The sequence below is a fragment of the Lacerta agilis genome, chromosome 1, assembly GCF_009819535.1.
Source record: "Lacerta agilis isolate rLacAgi1 chromosome 1, rLacAgi1.pri, whole genome shotgun sequence".
In the NCBI taxonomy this organism is placed as follows: Eukaryota; Metazoa; Chordata; class Lepidosauria; order Squamata; family Lacertidae; genus Lacerta; species Lacerta agilis.
Window position 1 is genome coordinate 81,005,674 of NC_046312.1, and position 12,396 is coordinate 81,018,069.

Genomic DNA, 12,396 nt, shown 5'->3' on the forward strand with positions numbered 1-12,396 from the left:
ATTATCTACTTGCACTTGGATGTCCTTTTGAACTGCTAGGTGGGCAGGTGCAGGGACCAAGCAATGGGAGCCATAGCTGTCAACTTTTCCCTTTTCTTGCAAGGAATCCTATTCGGAATAAGGGAATTTCCCTTAAAAAAGGGAAAAGTTGACAGCTATAATGGGAGCTCACCCTGTCGCGGTGATTCGAACCACCAACCTTCTGATCGGCAAGCCCTAGGCTTGTTTAACCCACAGTGCCACCCGCGTCCCCTGTGTAACATCTAGTGTGGAGCTAATACTATTTTGACTTTTTTCTCACGTTTTTATTTACACAGGAGAACACAACTTGTGACAATGTCAGAAGGAAACTTCACCACAATTACTGAATTTGTTTTGCTGGGATTCACAGATAACCAGAGTTTGCAGTTTATTCTCTTCATATTATTCTTAATGATTTACTTGTTGATCCTGGTGGGGAACATTGGCATGGTAACATTAATCACAATTGACACCCACCTCCATGCTCCCATGTATTTTTTCCTCAGCAGCCTGTCACTCTTGGATGTTGGCTACTCCACTGTCATCGCCCCCAGGACATTGATCAACTTTATAGTAGAAAGCAAAACTATTTCCTTCACTGGCTGTGCCCTGCAGTTTTTCTTCTTCTGCATTGCTGTATCCTGTGAGTGCTGCCTACTGGGTGTGATGGCATACGACCGCTTCATTGCAATCTGCAACCCACTGTTGTACACTGCTATCATGTCCAGGAAGCTCTGTAATCTGCTTGTGGCTGGTTCCTATCTAACAGGTTGTGTGAATGCAGCTGTTCAGACTTTGTTTATATTTAATTTGTCCTTTTGTAGATCCAACATCATCAACCACTTCTTCTGTGATGTGGTCCCTATTCTAAGGCTCTCCTGTTCAGATACAGGAGCCATTGATATAATTCACTTTACCTTCTCTACAGCAATTGTATCCATAACTATCCTGGCCATTCTTGTCTCTTACACATACATCCTAGTTGCCATCCTTCGGATCAACTCAGCCGAGGGCAGGCGAAAAGCCTTCTCCACCTGCGCCTCCCACCTTACGGCCGTCACCGTATTCTATGGGACAGCCATTTTCATGTACTTAAGGCCCAGCTCAAAATATTCAGTGGAGCAAGACAAAATCATCTCTGTCTTTTACACTCTTGCAATACCTATGTTGAACCCACTCATCTACAGTCTGAGAAACAAGGAGGTAAAAGAGGCTTTCAAAAGGCTGGTTGGAGGAAAGGTGGTCTCTCAGAGACATTAACGTTCAGTACAATAAATCCAATCCTATTAATTCATTCATTATTGCAGAGTCCACATCATCATCATCATCATCATCATGGGCAACATATGGCAACCAACATGCTTTATAGGATGCTATTCCTATGACACTGCACTGATTAACAATCCTCAGACTGGCAACAATCATCATAGGTATGATTTGGGGGGGTGGGGTGGGGCGTGGGATACTTGATCAGAGTCTTGGCATCGGCTTCACTGGGTAAGTAATTTGCTGAGGCAACGCTATCACGCCAATCAATGATCTACATGGTGCAGTGCCTAGACTTGAATAACAGACTGTGTCAATGGTCCTCTTATATTTCAGATAGGGGTCAACCGATGTTGACCACCCAAACTCCATTGAACAGGGAGCCGCAACCAATCCTCACTTTAACGTCAGTGTGTGATGAGCATGTTTTCAAAAGCATGTTGTTCCCACTTTACATTTTGAGTATTACTCTGCAAACTGCGCGCCCAAAAGCCGGTTCGCAGGAGCGTCCTACTCTTGTGTAGGTTCCTGGGAGAGACACATGCCCGACTGACATGTTCTCTCCCTTCTGATCAGTCATTCAGGAGCCTCAAAAGCTTTCTTCTGCCCGAACATCTGATACCAAGAAGCATCAGCACACTTAGGGATCCGCAGAGTCTTCACAGCATGCGTAAACAGACCTCAGCAACTCAGCATTGTGGCTAATCTACTTTATTTACATATAAACACACACGGAGCACTGCAACATGGCTCCCTCTCTCCCTAGCATCAGACAGCAAAGAGAAAGAACAAAAGCCAATAGTCCCACTTCACAAAACACAGTAACAGAGCCGGGCATGTTTCTCTGTCAGGGTCCTACACGAGAGTAGGGCACTCCTACTAACAGAACCTACCCTTTTAAAAACCATATTACTACAGTGGATGCACTGCTTGTTCCATGTGTGCAGGATCTGTTTCCTTTGCATGCCCAGTTTCCGACCCCAGGTGACACCCAGGTGGAATAATGACTTGTGACAACATGTTATGGGATTAAAATTAGCTACAACTTTATTAAACTTTCAGATGTAGGAAGACCTTGGCTTAGGCATTGGGCGTTTATCCCTCCCAGTCCCCAGCTGGCGATCTGGGGCACACCAGGGTTATCCAATCTGTATTGGTATTGGGCTGGCTCTGGAAGACGTATGTTTAAGCAGAGAGGCTGCCCCCCATTTCACTGCAACACAGGGGAGTGCACTGACAAACTTTCAGCATATGGCCAATGACTCCCCTCAACACAACCCCTTTAATAGGGAACCCTGGGATTGCAACCACAGGGGGGCGTGTGTCACCACTTCACACACACACACACACACACACACACACACACACACACCATTTAGGGAAGATAGATTGGATAAGTTTCCATCATTGCAAGATAGTCAAGCTGTTGAATAAGTGTGGCCAACCACTTTCCCTCTTGAAATTTCCCATCTTGGCTTCCTAAAGCTAGCTCTTGGGGATTAACTGGGTGGGCCCATGAAGTGAATGGTGCTTAAGTGAGAGAGGGGAGAGTGCCACCCTCATTGAAAGAGGCTGTACTGCATCCCTTCCTTAAGAAGATATCCCTGGGCCCTGAATTGCTGGGAACCATCACCCGGTATGTAATATCCCCTGTGTGCAATGTGCTCGAAAGGGTGGTGCCAATCTAGCTTCAGGCATGCTTGAAGGAGACAGGGTATCTGGATCCATTTCAATATGGCTTCAGATCCTGTCATGACATCTGTTGGAAGAGAGATGGCAGGGGAACATATGCTCCAACATTTCTACAATGAAAATAGGGATGTCCTGAGGGGAAAGGGATACTCCAGGATAAATTCAGAAACTGGGATGGCTTCTTTAAATCCAGGACTGTCCCTGGAAAATAGGGACACTTGGAGGGTCTAGTGGAGTGCTGCCATGCTCACTCTTCTTGACCTTTCCTCAGCTTTTGATACCATTGATGCATCTGTCTTCATCACTTACTGCTTTCAGTGAAAACCGAAGAAGCACATCTTCACTGTTAAGACTTAATGTGTGTTTTCAGGGCCCACCCTCTTCTGGTTACTGTAATCTGTTTGAACTGTTTCAAATTTTGTTTTTGTTTTTAAATTATTGTAAGCCCCTTTTGGTCCTGCTGGTCCCAATGACTTTGTTGGTATTGGTAACTGGTGTTATTGTTAATAGCTTTGGGAATATGCAACAAACTTACAGTACTCTAAAACAAGATAGAGGAAAGTAAGTAGTGAAGATTCCTACTGAATTGTGAGCTGAATGGAGAGGGGAAACTTCTGTTAGAAACTAATTAAAGATGAATAGTAGAAAGTAAAAGAAATTCCCAGGCTGTATGTGCTCAGGAGATTATGCAGAGAGCATTTTAACTCATGCCTTTAAGGATTTTGGTTTCTAGGTAGTAGCAAAACAACAACTATAAAATGAGCATTTCTTTCTACATGCCTTATTCTGGGGCTCTATGATTGACATTATCTTCACAAGTAAGGTTCCATATGATACATTTCCTAGCCAGATATAATCACAAATTTCTTATTAATTCTCTTCCCTCCCCCCCACCAGTAGTCAAGTCTATCAGTGCATTTCTCTGGAAGCAAATTTATTATCTGGAACTTATTTGGGTTTTCTGTTCATTTCTTTGGTTTTGAGTGTTGGTACACTTTATGATGCTGCATGAGATGTCTCCTGCATGTTTCCTGTGATCACAAACACATCTCCAGAAATGCAGATTCAAATTGATTGGCTTAGTAGTTTATTTCTCTGGTGTTTTCATCTGGCTTCACAGCCAGCTTCAACCCATAAGGGGTAAATTTAATACCCACAGCAAATTGCATGTGCATTGAGGGAAGGTTGTTTCTTGCTTACAATATCTCTGCTTTCTACAACTGCATACACATTTTCTGGAGATCTGTTTAGTCTCAGGGATCCTGAGGTCTACTTCCTGCAGTGTGCTGTTCTTCCTGCAGAAATGATATCTTCCATTTCACTTGAAAACAATGACATCTGTCCTCTTCACAGGTAAGGCTCCTAGCTTGATATACTCTCAGAGTGCTTGTGATATTTTATTTTTGGCAGCCACATGATATCTATAAACAGCTCCATTCTCTGGAAGCAAAAAGAAAAAAAATGTTTGGAATTTATTTTCACAAAAGTTGGGGAGGTTGGCTTCTGATGATGCTGCACGAGATCTTCCCTGCAAATTGTGTGTGATTGTATTAAGAAATCCAGAAATGGAAATTTAAAATCATCAAATAAGCAGTTTATTTGCTTAATATTTTTTATCTGGTGCTGCAGCTGGATTCAGCCAAAGGGGGGGGGGGAATCAGATTGAATTTAAGAAACATATTACCATATCTGTGCATTGAAGGGAGCAGGTTAACACTCAGTTACAATATTTTTGCATTCTCTATTTATGGCATCAATCCAACAAACATGTTTATGACCAAATGGAAGATAGTTTGCTTGCTGCAGGGCAATTTACTTCTTTATTTGCCACAGTAGCCTCACAAATGATTATGAGGGACACCAGGGGGAACAGCATACTGCAGAACATAGACCCAATTCTACCCTGCGTTTAGATTCTGTTGACCCAAGTTGCAAGCAGAGCAAGATTGGAATAGTGCATTCTTGTTTTAAATGGCAAAAAATGGGGAAATGATGGGATAACCTTAACTTGGGGGGGGTTGAGGAGGCTAGATGGGGGTCTCCCTTGCTACAGTGGCATAGCAAGAAGTGGTCAGCATTTGAAGTATGTTTTAAAAATTAAAAAACAGCTATTAGGTGCACAGAATGGTGCTGGTTTTCGTGAGAAAGTGGCGGCTCTGGTCACTAGTGATATAACAGTAGTCAGTGGGAGCCAATGGCCAGCACAAGAGCTTTTTACAAAACCTGAATGAAGGCTGAAAGAAGCTAGGTGTTGGAGGAGACATTATGTAGTGGTCATAAACTACAAGGGAACTGTAGGCCTATGCTAGAGAAATTGCACATGTAAGATGTGCAGGGAGATGGTGACACATTAGTAGCTTTCCTCTGCCAGCAGACTGCACTTTGTCAGAAAGGGCCCATAAATAACAATGGCCACACACTCCAAAAAAGAGCCAAGTCATGTTCCTGGAATAATGTATTTCCCTCCACCTGACCCCTTTTAAAAAATGTAATTTTGGTACACACCATTCAGTTAGAAGTAAGATTACCTAACTTAGTTTTGGGTTTTCTTGCCAATGTGGTGTAGTGGTTAAGAGTGGTAGACTCATAATCTGGGGAACCGGGTTCGCGTCTCCGCTCCTCCACATGCAGCTGCTGGGTGACCTTGGGCTAGTCACACTTCTTTGAAGTCTCTTAGCCCTATTCACCTCACAGAGTGTTTGTTGTGGGGGAGGAAGGGAAAGGAGAATGTTAGCCGCTTTGAGACTCCTTCGGGTAGTGATGAAGCGGGATATCAAATCCAAACTCTTCTTCTTCTTCTTCTTCTTCTTCTTCTTCTTCTTCTTCTTCTTCTTCTTCTTCTCACTTAGGCATTTTGGCCTGTGGAATGAATGGGAGCTCTTCCACATACTGGGCAAACAAAGAAGCCACTCCTAAATTGGCCACAAAAGCCATCTCTATATTACTGTCTGTAAAACAGCCTCCTTGGTGGCCAAATTTCTCTTTCTAGCTCTTAAGCATTGTAAGACCAAAATTGATTGCATTGAAATGGGTTTATCTGCATAGCTTCATGTTAGTGTTGGCTATGTTTTATTCTAAAGTTCCTTTAGATGTTTTAATTTTGTTTGGATAAATGTATATTTTCTGATTGACAGTCGAATAAAGAATGATGATGATATTACTGTCTGCAGATGACACGGTACTCCAGTCTCAAACAAAACTGGGCCTAAAAAGATTGATCAGGGCACTCTCAGGATGTTGCCAAAAAGAACAGCTGGCTGTGCATTACAATAAAAGCAAACTCATGGTGTTCTCAAGAAACTATAGGGCCCACAGATGCTATATGGATAATCAGCTGATCAAACAAGTTAAAGGCTGGATCTAGACATAGGAAAAAACACTATAAATAAGTCACAAATTAGATCATTATAACAGAAGTGGAAAAAATATCTGTGGGAAATCACATTTTCCTGCTCTTTTGTGCTGTCTGGTGTAGCATGTTTATGGCACATTCAAATCGCTGTTTCTTTACTAATGTAGATGTGTCCAAAATCTTTAAATATCTTGGTCTTGTCTTTCAGTCAACAGGGTCCTGGGCAGCACATAAGAAATACGCAAAGAAAAAAGCTCTTTAAAGTGCCAAAATTCTGACATGCTTCTTCCATACAAAAGGTGGGAATCACATACCTTCAGCACTTGAAGAGTTCAAAGCTAAATCCCTAGCACAGTTATTATACGGGCTCAGATTTGGACAGGTGGGCCTTGGATCTACAGAAACTTTGAGTCCAAGTTCCTGAGGCAATTTTTTCCTGTTCCATCCTGTGTTCCAAATGTTTCATTGTGCTTAGAGGCTAGTCTTCCCTGTGTTGAATTACAGATTTTGCATAGAACATTTAATTATTGTCTTTGGATCCATTTAACCCCCATCGATCTACTACCCATAGTATTGCAAGACCATCATGTGAGCTCCTGGAGTAAAATTGTCATCCGAAAGCTTTATTCCTCTGGTTTATCGCTACAACAGTTATTAACATTGGGCTTCATCAAAGCAAATAATTTAATTAGACAGTGCATATATGACATATTGCCCATGGTATGATTATTTTCCATGGAAGTTTTTAAGGAAGCCTAGTAGCCATCCAGGTTGAACTACCACATTATTTTTAATTCTCTTACAGAGCAATATAGAATGAAGCAAAATGAAAGCACTGTAACAGAATTCATCCTTCTGGGATTCATAGTACACCCTGACCTCCGAGTCCCACTCTTCTTGTTGTTCCTGGTTATCTATGTAGCCACACTGGTAGGGAACCTGGGGATAATCATAGTAACCAGTGTGGATGCCCGGCTCCACACCCCAATGTACTTTTTCCTGAGAAACCTTTCCATTATGGATATTGGTTATTCAACTGTCGTTGCCCCCAAGTTGCTGACAACCTTTCTGGCAGAGAAGACAACCATTTCCTTCAAGGGATGCACAGTGCAATTATTCTTCTTTGCTATCTTCATAACCACAGAAGTATGCCTTCTTGCTGTGATGGCGTACGATCGCTTCACAGCCATCTGCAAACCACTGCTCTATTTTACTGTTATGTCAAGGAAGCATTGTACCATATTGGTGGTGGTTGTATATGCTTGTGGATTCACAAATTCAATTCTCCAGACTTCTTTTATTTTTACTTTGTCCTTCTGCAGTGCAAATATCATTAATCATTTTTTCTGTGACGTTCCCCCAATACTCAAGTTGTCCTGTTCAGACACCCATGTCGCTCACACTGTGCATTTCGTTTTATCCACTATATTTGGGCTGACAACTTTTCTCATTATCTTGGTCTCTTACATTGCTATTCTTTTTGCCATCCTGAGGATCAGCTCTGCTCAGGGCAGATACAAAGCCTTCTCCACTTGTGCTTCCCACTTGACCACTGTCACTATCTTGTATGGAGCCATCTTTTTCATGTATGTACGTCCTGGTTCTACCTTCTCAATAGATCAGGATAAAATAGTTTCTGTGTTCTATAGTCTTGTGATCTCCTTCCTTAACCCACTTATCTATACCCTGAGGAACAAAGATGTGAAAGATGCTTTTGGTAGGACAGTAGAGAAGGCAACTTTTTTCAAGTAAGAATGACCTTTTCTTCACAGTAAAGAAAGATATAACAACGGTTAGTTTGTACATAAGCTACCTTAATGCTTTCTAACATGATGGCCAGGTTATCACGCTACTGTGTAGAAAGAAGGTATAATGCCTTCTGAAATTGGTATATTTCATTTTTAGGGTATATTTCAGGATATACCCTACCAATGAATCCAGTAAAAAGGATTTTTAGGCTACATAAGGGCCATATTCTATCAGATGATAGAGAAATTATTACACACCAACTATTGCTTGATTGACAATTTGTTAGCATTACAGCTGGTTAACCTGATAAGAGTAAGAAAAGATAGGCAGAATCTTATTATTATTCACTGGTGTAACTAAATTGAGGAGAATGCTGAACCACAAATTTTATTGTGAGCTTTAAAGAAATGTTTTGTTTTCTTATCTACATGCTGTTTTTGATTGTATTTCTTGTTTCTTTGTAAAATAAGCTGAATATTTTGTAATTGCTTATTTCTGCTTTGTATCTATCAAAGGATGTATAATGTACTGGGCACAGGTGTTCTTGGTCATTGATCAACTCTTTTGGGGAAACATCAGATGATGCATTGCCTTGATTCCTTTCTTTAGAAACACAATGACCGTTCCCCACATCAAATGGGGTGCGCAGTTTGCGTGGTCGTGCGCTGCCCCCTTAGATCCCAGGACAGCACCTGACAGCTCGGATTGGCACCACCTTCCCGGGCAAGATACCTGTGGTCTCCGCCTACCCCAGTCAGCCACCAATCCCGCCTGGGGAGGTGTTGCCAGGGGGATTGGCCAGGTGGGAGGTGGGACAACACAGTACCCAATAGAGGGTGTAGCTTACCTGAGAAGCAGCAGTCGGGTCCAGAGCTTCTCCCACCCTCCACTCCTTCAATTAACGCTTACTTTGAAGGTTAACCTCTTTTCCACAGGCACACAGACACGCAGGCGCTGCTATGTCAAAGCCGCTATTGAAGGGCTGGAAAGGAATTTCCTTGCCTTGGCAGGTTTTGCCTTTCCCGTAGCAATTCGTCACAACTTTGGCGGTTGCAGGCCTTGGGCGGAATCCTTTAGTCTTCTACAAAATGGGGGGGGGCGTGGGGCGGTGACTCCACACCCCCAGTGCAGCGGCGATTACAGGGTTCCCGTTAAAGGGGCTTGGGGGGAGGCATTGGCCATATGCCCAGAGGTGTCATTGCCCTCCCCCTCCAGCGGCGGCGAACGGGGGCGGGCGGGCTATCTGCTTGAACACATGTTCTCCAGACTTAGCCCAATCCCCACACATGCTGGATAACCCTGAAGTTACCGAGACCCCCGGCTGGGGGGCTGAGAAGGATAAACACCCAATGCCTGAGCCAAGGTCTTCCTACATCTGAATCTTAATAAAGTTGTGGCCAATTTTAATCCCATAGCACGTTGTCTTGTGTCATTATTCCGCTCAGAGGCTGCATGGGGTTTGGGGGACTCTGCCTGGCCACACAAAACAGTGGGGATATACAAGGCTGGCATGGAAGGAGTGAGAAACCGACCCTGTGTTATGGACCTCTGATACTCCAATAAGGTTCCTCCTGGAATCTTACTGGGCCATGATCCAAATTGGGTGAGGCTGAGAGCACTGCTCCCTCTGTCCTGAGAGTCTCAACTGCACTGCCATCTCCAACCCATTCAGGCTTTGCTGAGCCCACTTCTCTGCCACAACCTTCACATGTCCCTCCATGGGACTACTCTGAGCCACCTCAGGCCACTGCTGCCACCTGTCATGGACTGGCTGAATGCAAAGGTGTGGAGAGAGAGAGGCACCAGCTGGGAGACCTCAAGGGAACTCACTCAGAGCCAGGGGATTGGTGGTGGGAGGACAATCAGTGTTCAGAAGAAGAAGAAGGGGGAGGAGGAGGAGGAGGAGGAGGAGGAGGAGGAGGAGGAGGAGGAGGAGGAACAAACTGGAAGAAGGTGGTGTCAGAAGCTGAAGCGGTAACAGGGTGTAGTGAGCAGGAAAAGACTAAGGCAGAGAGTGGTCCAGAATCAGAGGTAGAAGTGGAGGCTGGAGAGGAGGGGACCAAAATTCAGAGGTGAGGCAGGCTGCTGAAGAAGCCAGGGGGGCTCCTCCTCATGCTGTGACCAGCTCCCCCCCCCCCATTCCTGGTCTCCCAGATCACTTGACAGAGGCTGAGAGACAGAGTAGAGAATTACACAATCCTGACAATTTTATTTATTACTCTGAACTGCTTGAGAAAAAATGGTAGTTTGTGTGTGTGTTTGTGTGTGTGTGTGTGTGTGTGTGTGTGTGTGTGAGAGAGAGAGAGAGAGAGAGAGAGAGAGAGAGAGAGAGAGAGAGAAGTTGTCCTATGCTACAGTTGTCCCATAATGGCCACACTTTTCAACAAAGAACTAAGTCACAAAGAAAGTTTTTGATGAAAAGGCTTAAATAAAAAATTTTCTTTTTTAAAAAAAAATGACCTGTTGGTGCACACTATTCAGAGATAATTAGGAATACCTTTCACATGTTGGTTTTCTTCCACTCTGGGATTAAAATTAGCCACAACTTTGTTAAACTTTCAGATGTATGAAGACCTTGGCTTAGGCATTGGGCGTTTATCCCTCCCAGTCCCCAGCCGGTGATCTGGGGCACATCAGAGTTATCCATTCTGTTTTGGCATTGGGCTGGCTCTGAAAGATGTATGTTTAAGCAGAGAGCCTGCCCCCAATTTCACTGCCACACAGGGGAGTGCACTGACAACCTTTCAGCGGATGGCCAATGACTCCCCTCAACACAACCGCTTTAACGGGGAACCCTGGGATTGCCACCGCTGGGTGTTTGTGTCACCACTTCTAACCCCCCCCCCTCCCAATTTAGGGAAGATAGATTGGATAACTTTCCTTCATTGCAAGGTAGTCAAGCTGTTGAATAAGTGTGGCCAACCACTTTCCCTCTTGAAAATTTCCCATCTTGGCTTCCTAAAGCTAGCTCTTGGGGATTAACTGGGTGGGCCCATGAAGTGAATGGTGCTTAAGTGAGAGAGGGGAGAGTGCCACCCTCATTGAAAGAGGCTGTACTGCATCCCTTCCTTAAGAAGACATCCCTGGGCCCTGAATTGCTGGGTAACTATCACCCAGTATGTTATATCCCCTTTGTGTGCAATGTGCTCGAAAGGGTGGTGCCAATCTAGCTTCAGGCATGCTTGAAGGAGACAGGGTATCTGGATCCATTTCAATCTGGCTTCAGATCCTGTCATGACATTTGTTGGAAGAGAGAAGGCAGGGGAACATATGCTCCAACATTTCTCCAATGAAAATAGGGACGTCTTGAGGAAAAAGGGATACTCCAGGATAAATTCAGAAACTGGGATGGCTTTTTTAAAACCGGGACTGTCCCTGGAAAATAGGGACACTTGGAGGGTCTGGGGGAGTGCTGCCATGCTCATTCTTCTTGACCTTTCCTCAGCTTTTGATACCATTGATGCATCTGTCTTCATCACTTACTGCTTTCAGTGAAAACTGAAGATGCACATCTTCACTGTTAAGACATAATATGTGTTTCAGGGCTCACCCTCTTCTGGTTACTGTAATCTGTTTGAACTGTTTCAAATTTTGTTTTTTTAAAAAATTGTTGTAAGCCCCTTTTGGTCCTGCTGGTCCCAATGACTTTGTTGGTATTGGTAAATCGGGTTCTACCATGAGTAAGAGCACGTGTTGCGATCGGGACCTGGTAAGACTCATCCCTTCCTGTGGGGGTGGGGCCGGTAGCCGGCCTTAGCAGCTATAGGGCAGAGAGGAGTTACTGGGCAAAATTAGATGTTGCAATTTGTGATGGACAGCTTAGCATCCTATATATTCCTCTGCACGCAGGGTGATCCTTCACTTGGATTCGGCTTCCGATCACCCATCCCACCCCCACCCCATCTTTTTTCTTAGGCCTCTGTGCTTGACCTTGCAACTGCCTGTCATGGGGTCGTCTGCTTTTGGGGCAGAGGCCCAGTAGGAATTTGTCAATCTGGCTGATTGGCAGTTGCCATTTGGTTTTGCCTACTGCAGTAGCAACTTGTCACAACTTGTAAGGTTGGCGGTTAGGCATTGGTTCCTGTGTGGATTGCTGGATTGGGCAGTTCCCATCCAGAATCATGATGATACTGGGAATTCCGTTAAAGGAATCCAGCGACTCTTATGCTTTGTCCGAGCCCCGGTAGGGGTTAGGGCCGTGGCCGAGTCCCCGGGACCATGGGGAGAGGGTAGCATGTATTCCCCCCGCTCCTTAACTCTCCTCAGAGGCATTCTCCCAATCGCTGGTTTTAGGCCAGCCTCTGTCCCGGTAGGAC

The 12,396-nt window shown here is 44.3% G+C and overlaps 2 protein-coding genes across 2 annotated transcripts; both read left to right on the top strand.

The window, feature by feature from the left end:
- Window positions 1-333: 333 nt before the first annotated feature.
- LOC117044359 (olfactory receptor 1019-like) lies at window positions 334-1,281 on the top strand. Its single transcript, XM_033145089.1, has one exon. It carries the CDS (start codon window positions 337-339, stop codon window positions 1,279-1,281), a length of 945 nt encoding a protein of 314 aa, XP_033000980.1. The 5' UTR covers window positions 334-336.
- A 5,866-nt stretch (window positions 1,282-7,147) lies between these two features.
- On the top strand, window positions 7,148-8,083 carry LOC117061118 (olfactory receptor 1009-like). Its single transcript, XM_033173809.1, has one exon. The coding sequence runs from the start codon at window positions 7,148-7,150 to the stop codon at window positions 8,081-8,083; it is 936 nt and encodes a 311-aa protein (XP_033029700.1).
- Window positions 8,084-12,396: the final 4,313 nt, after the last annotated feature.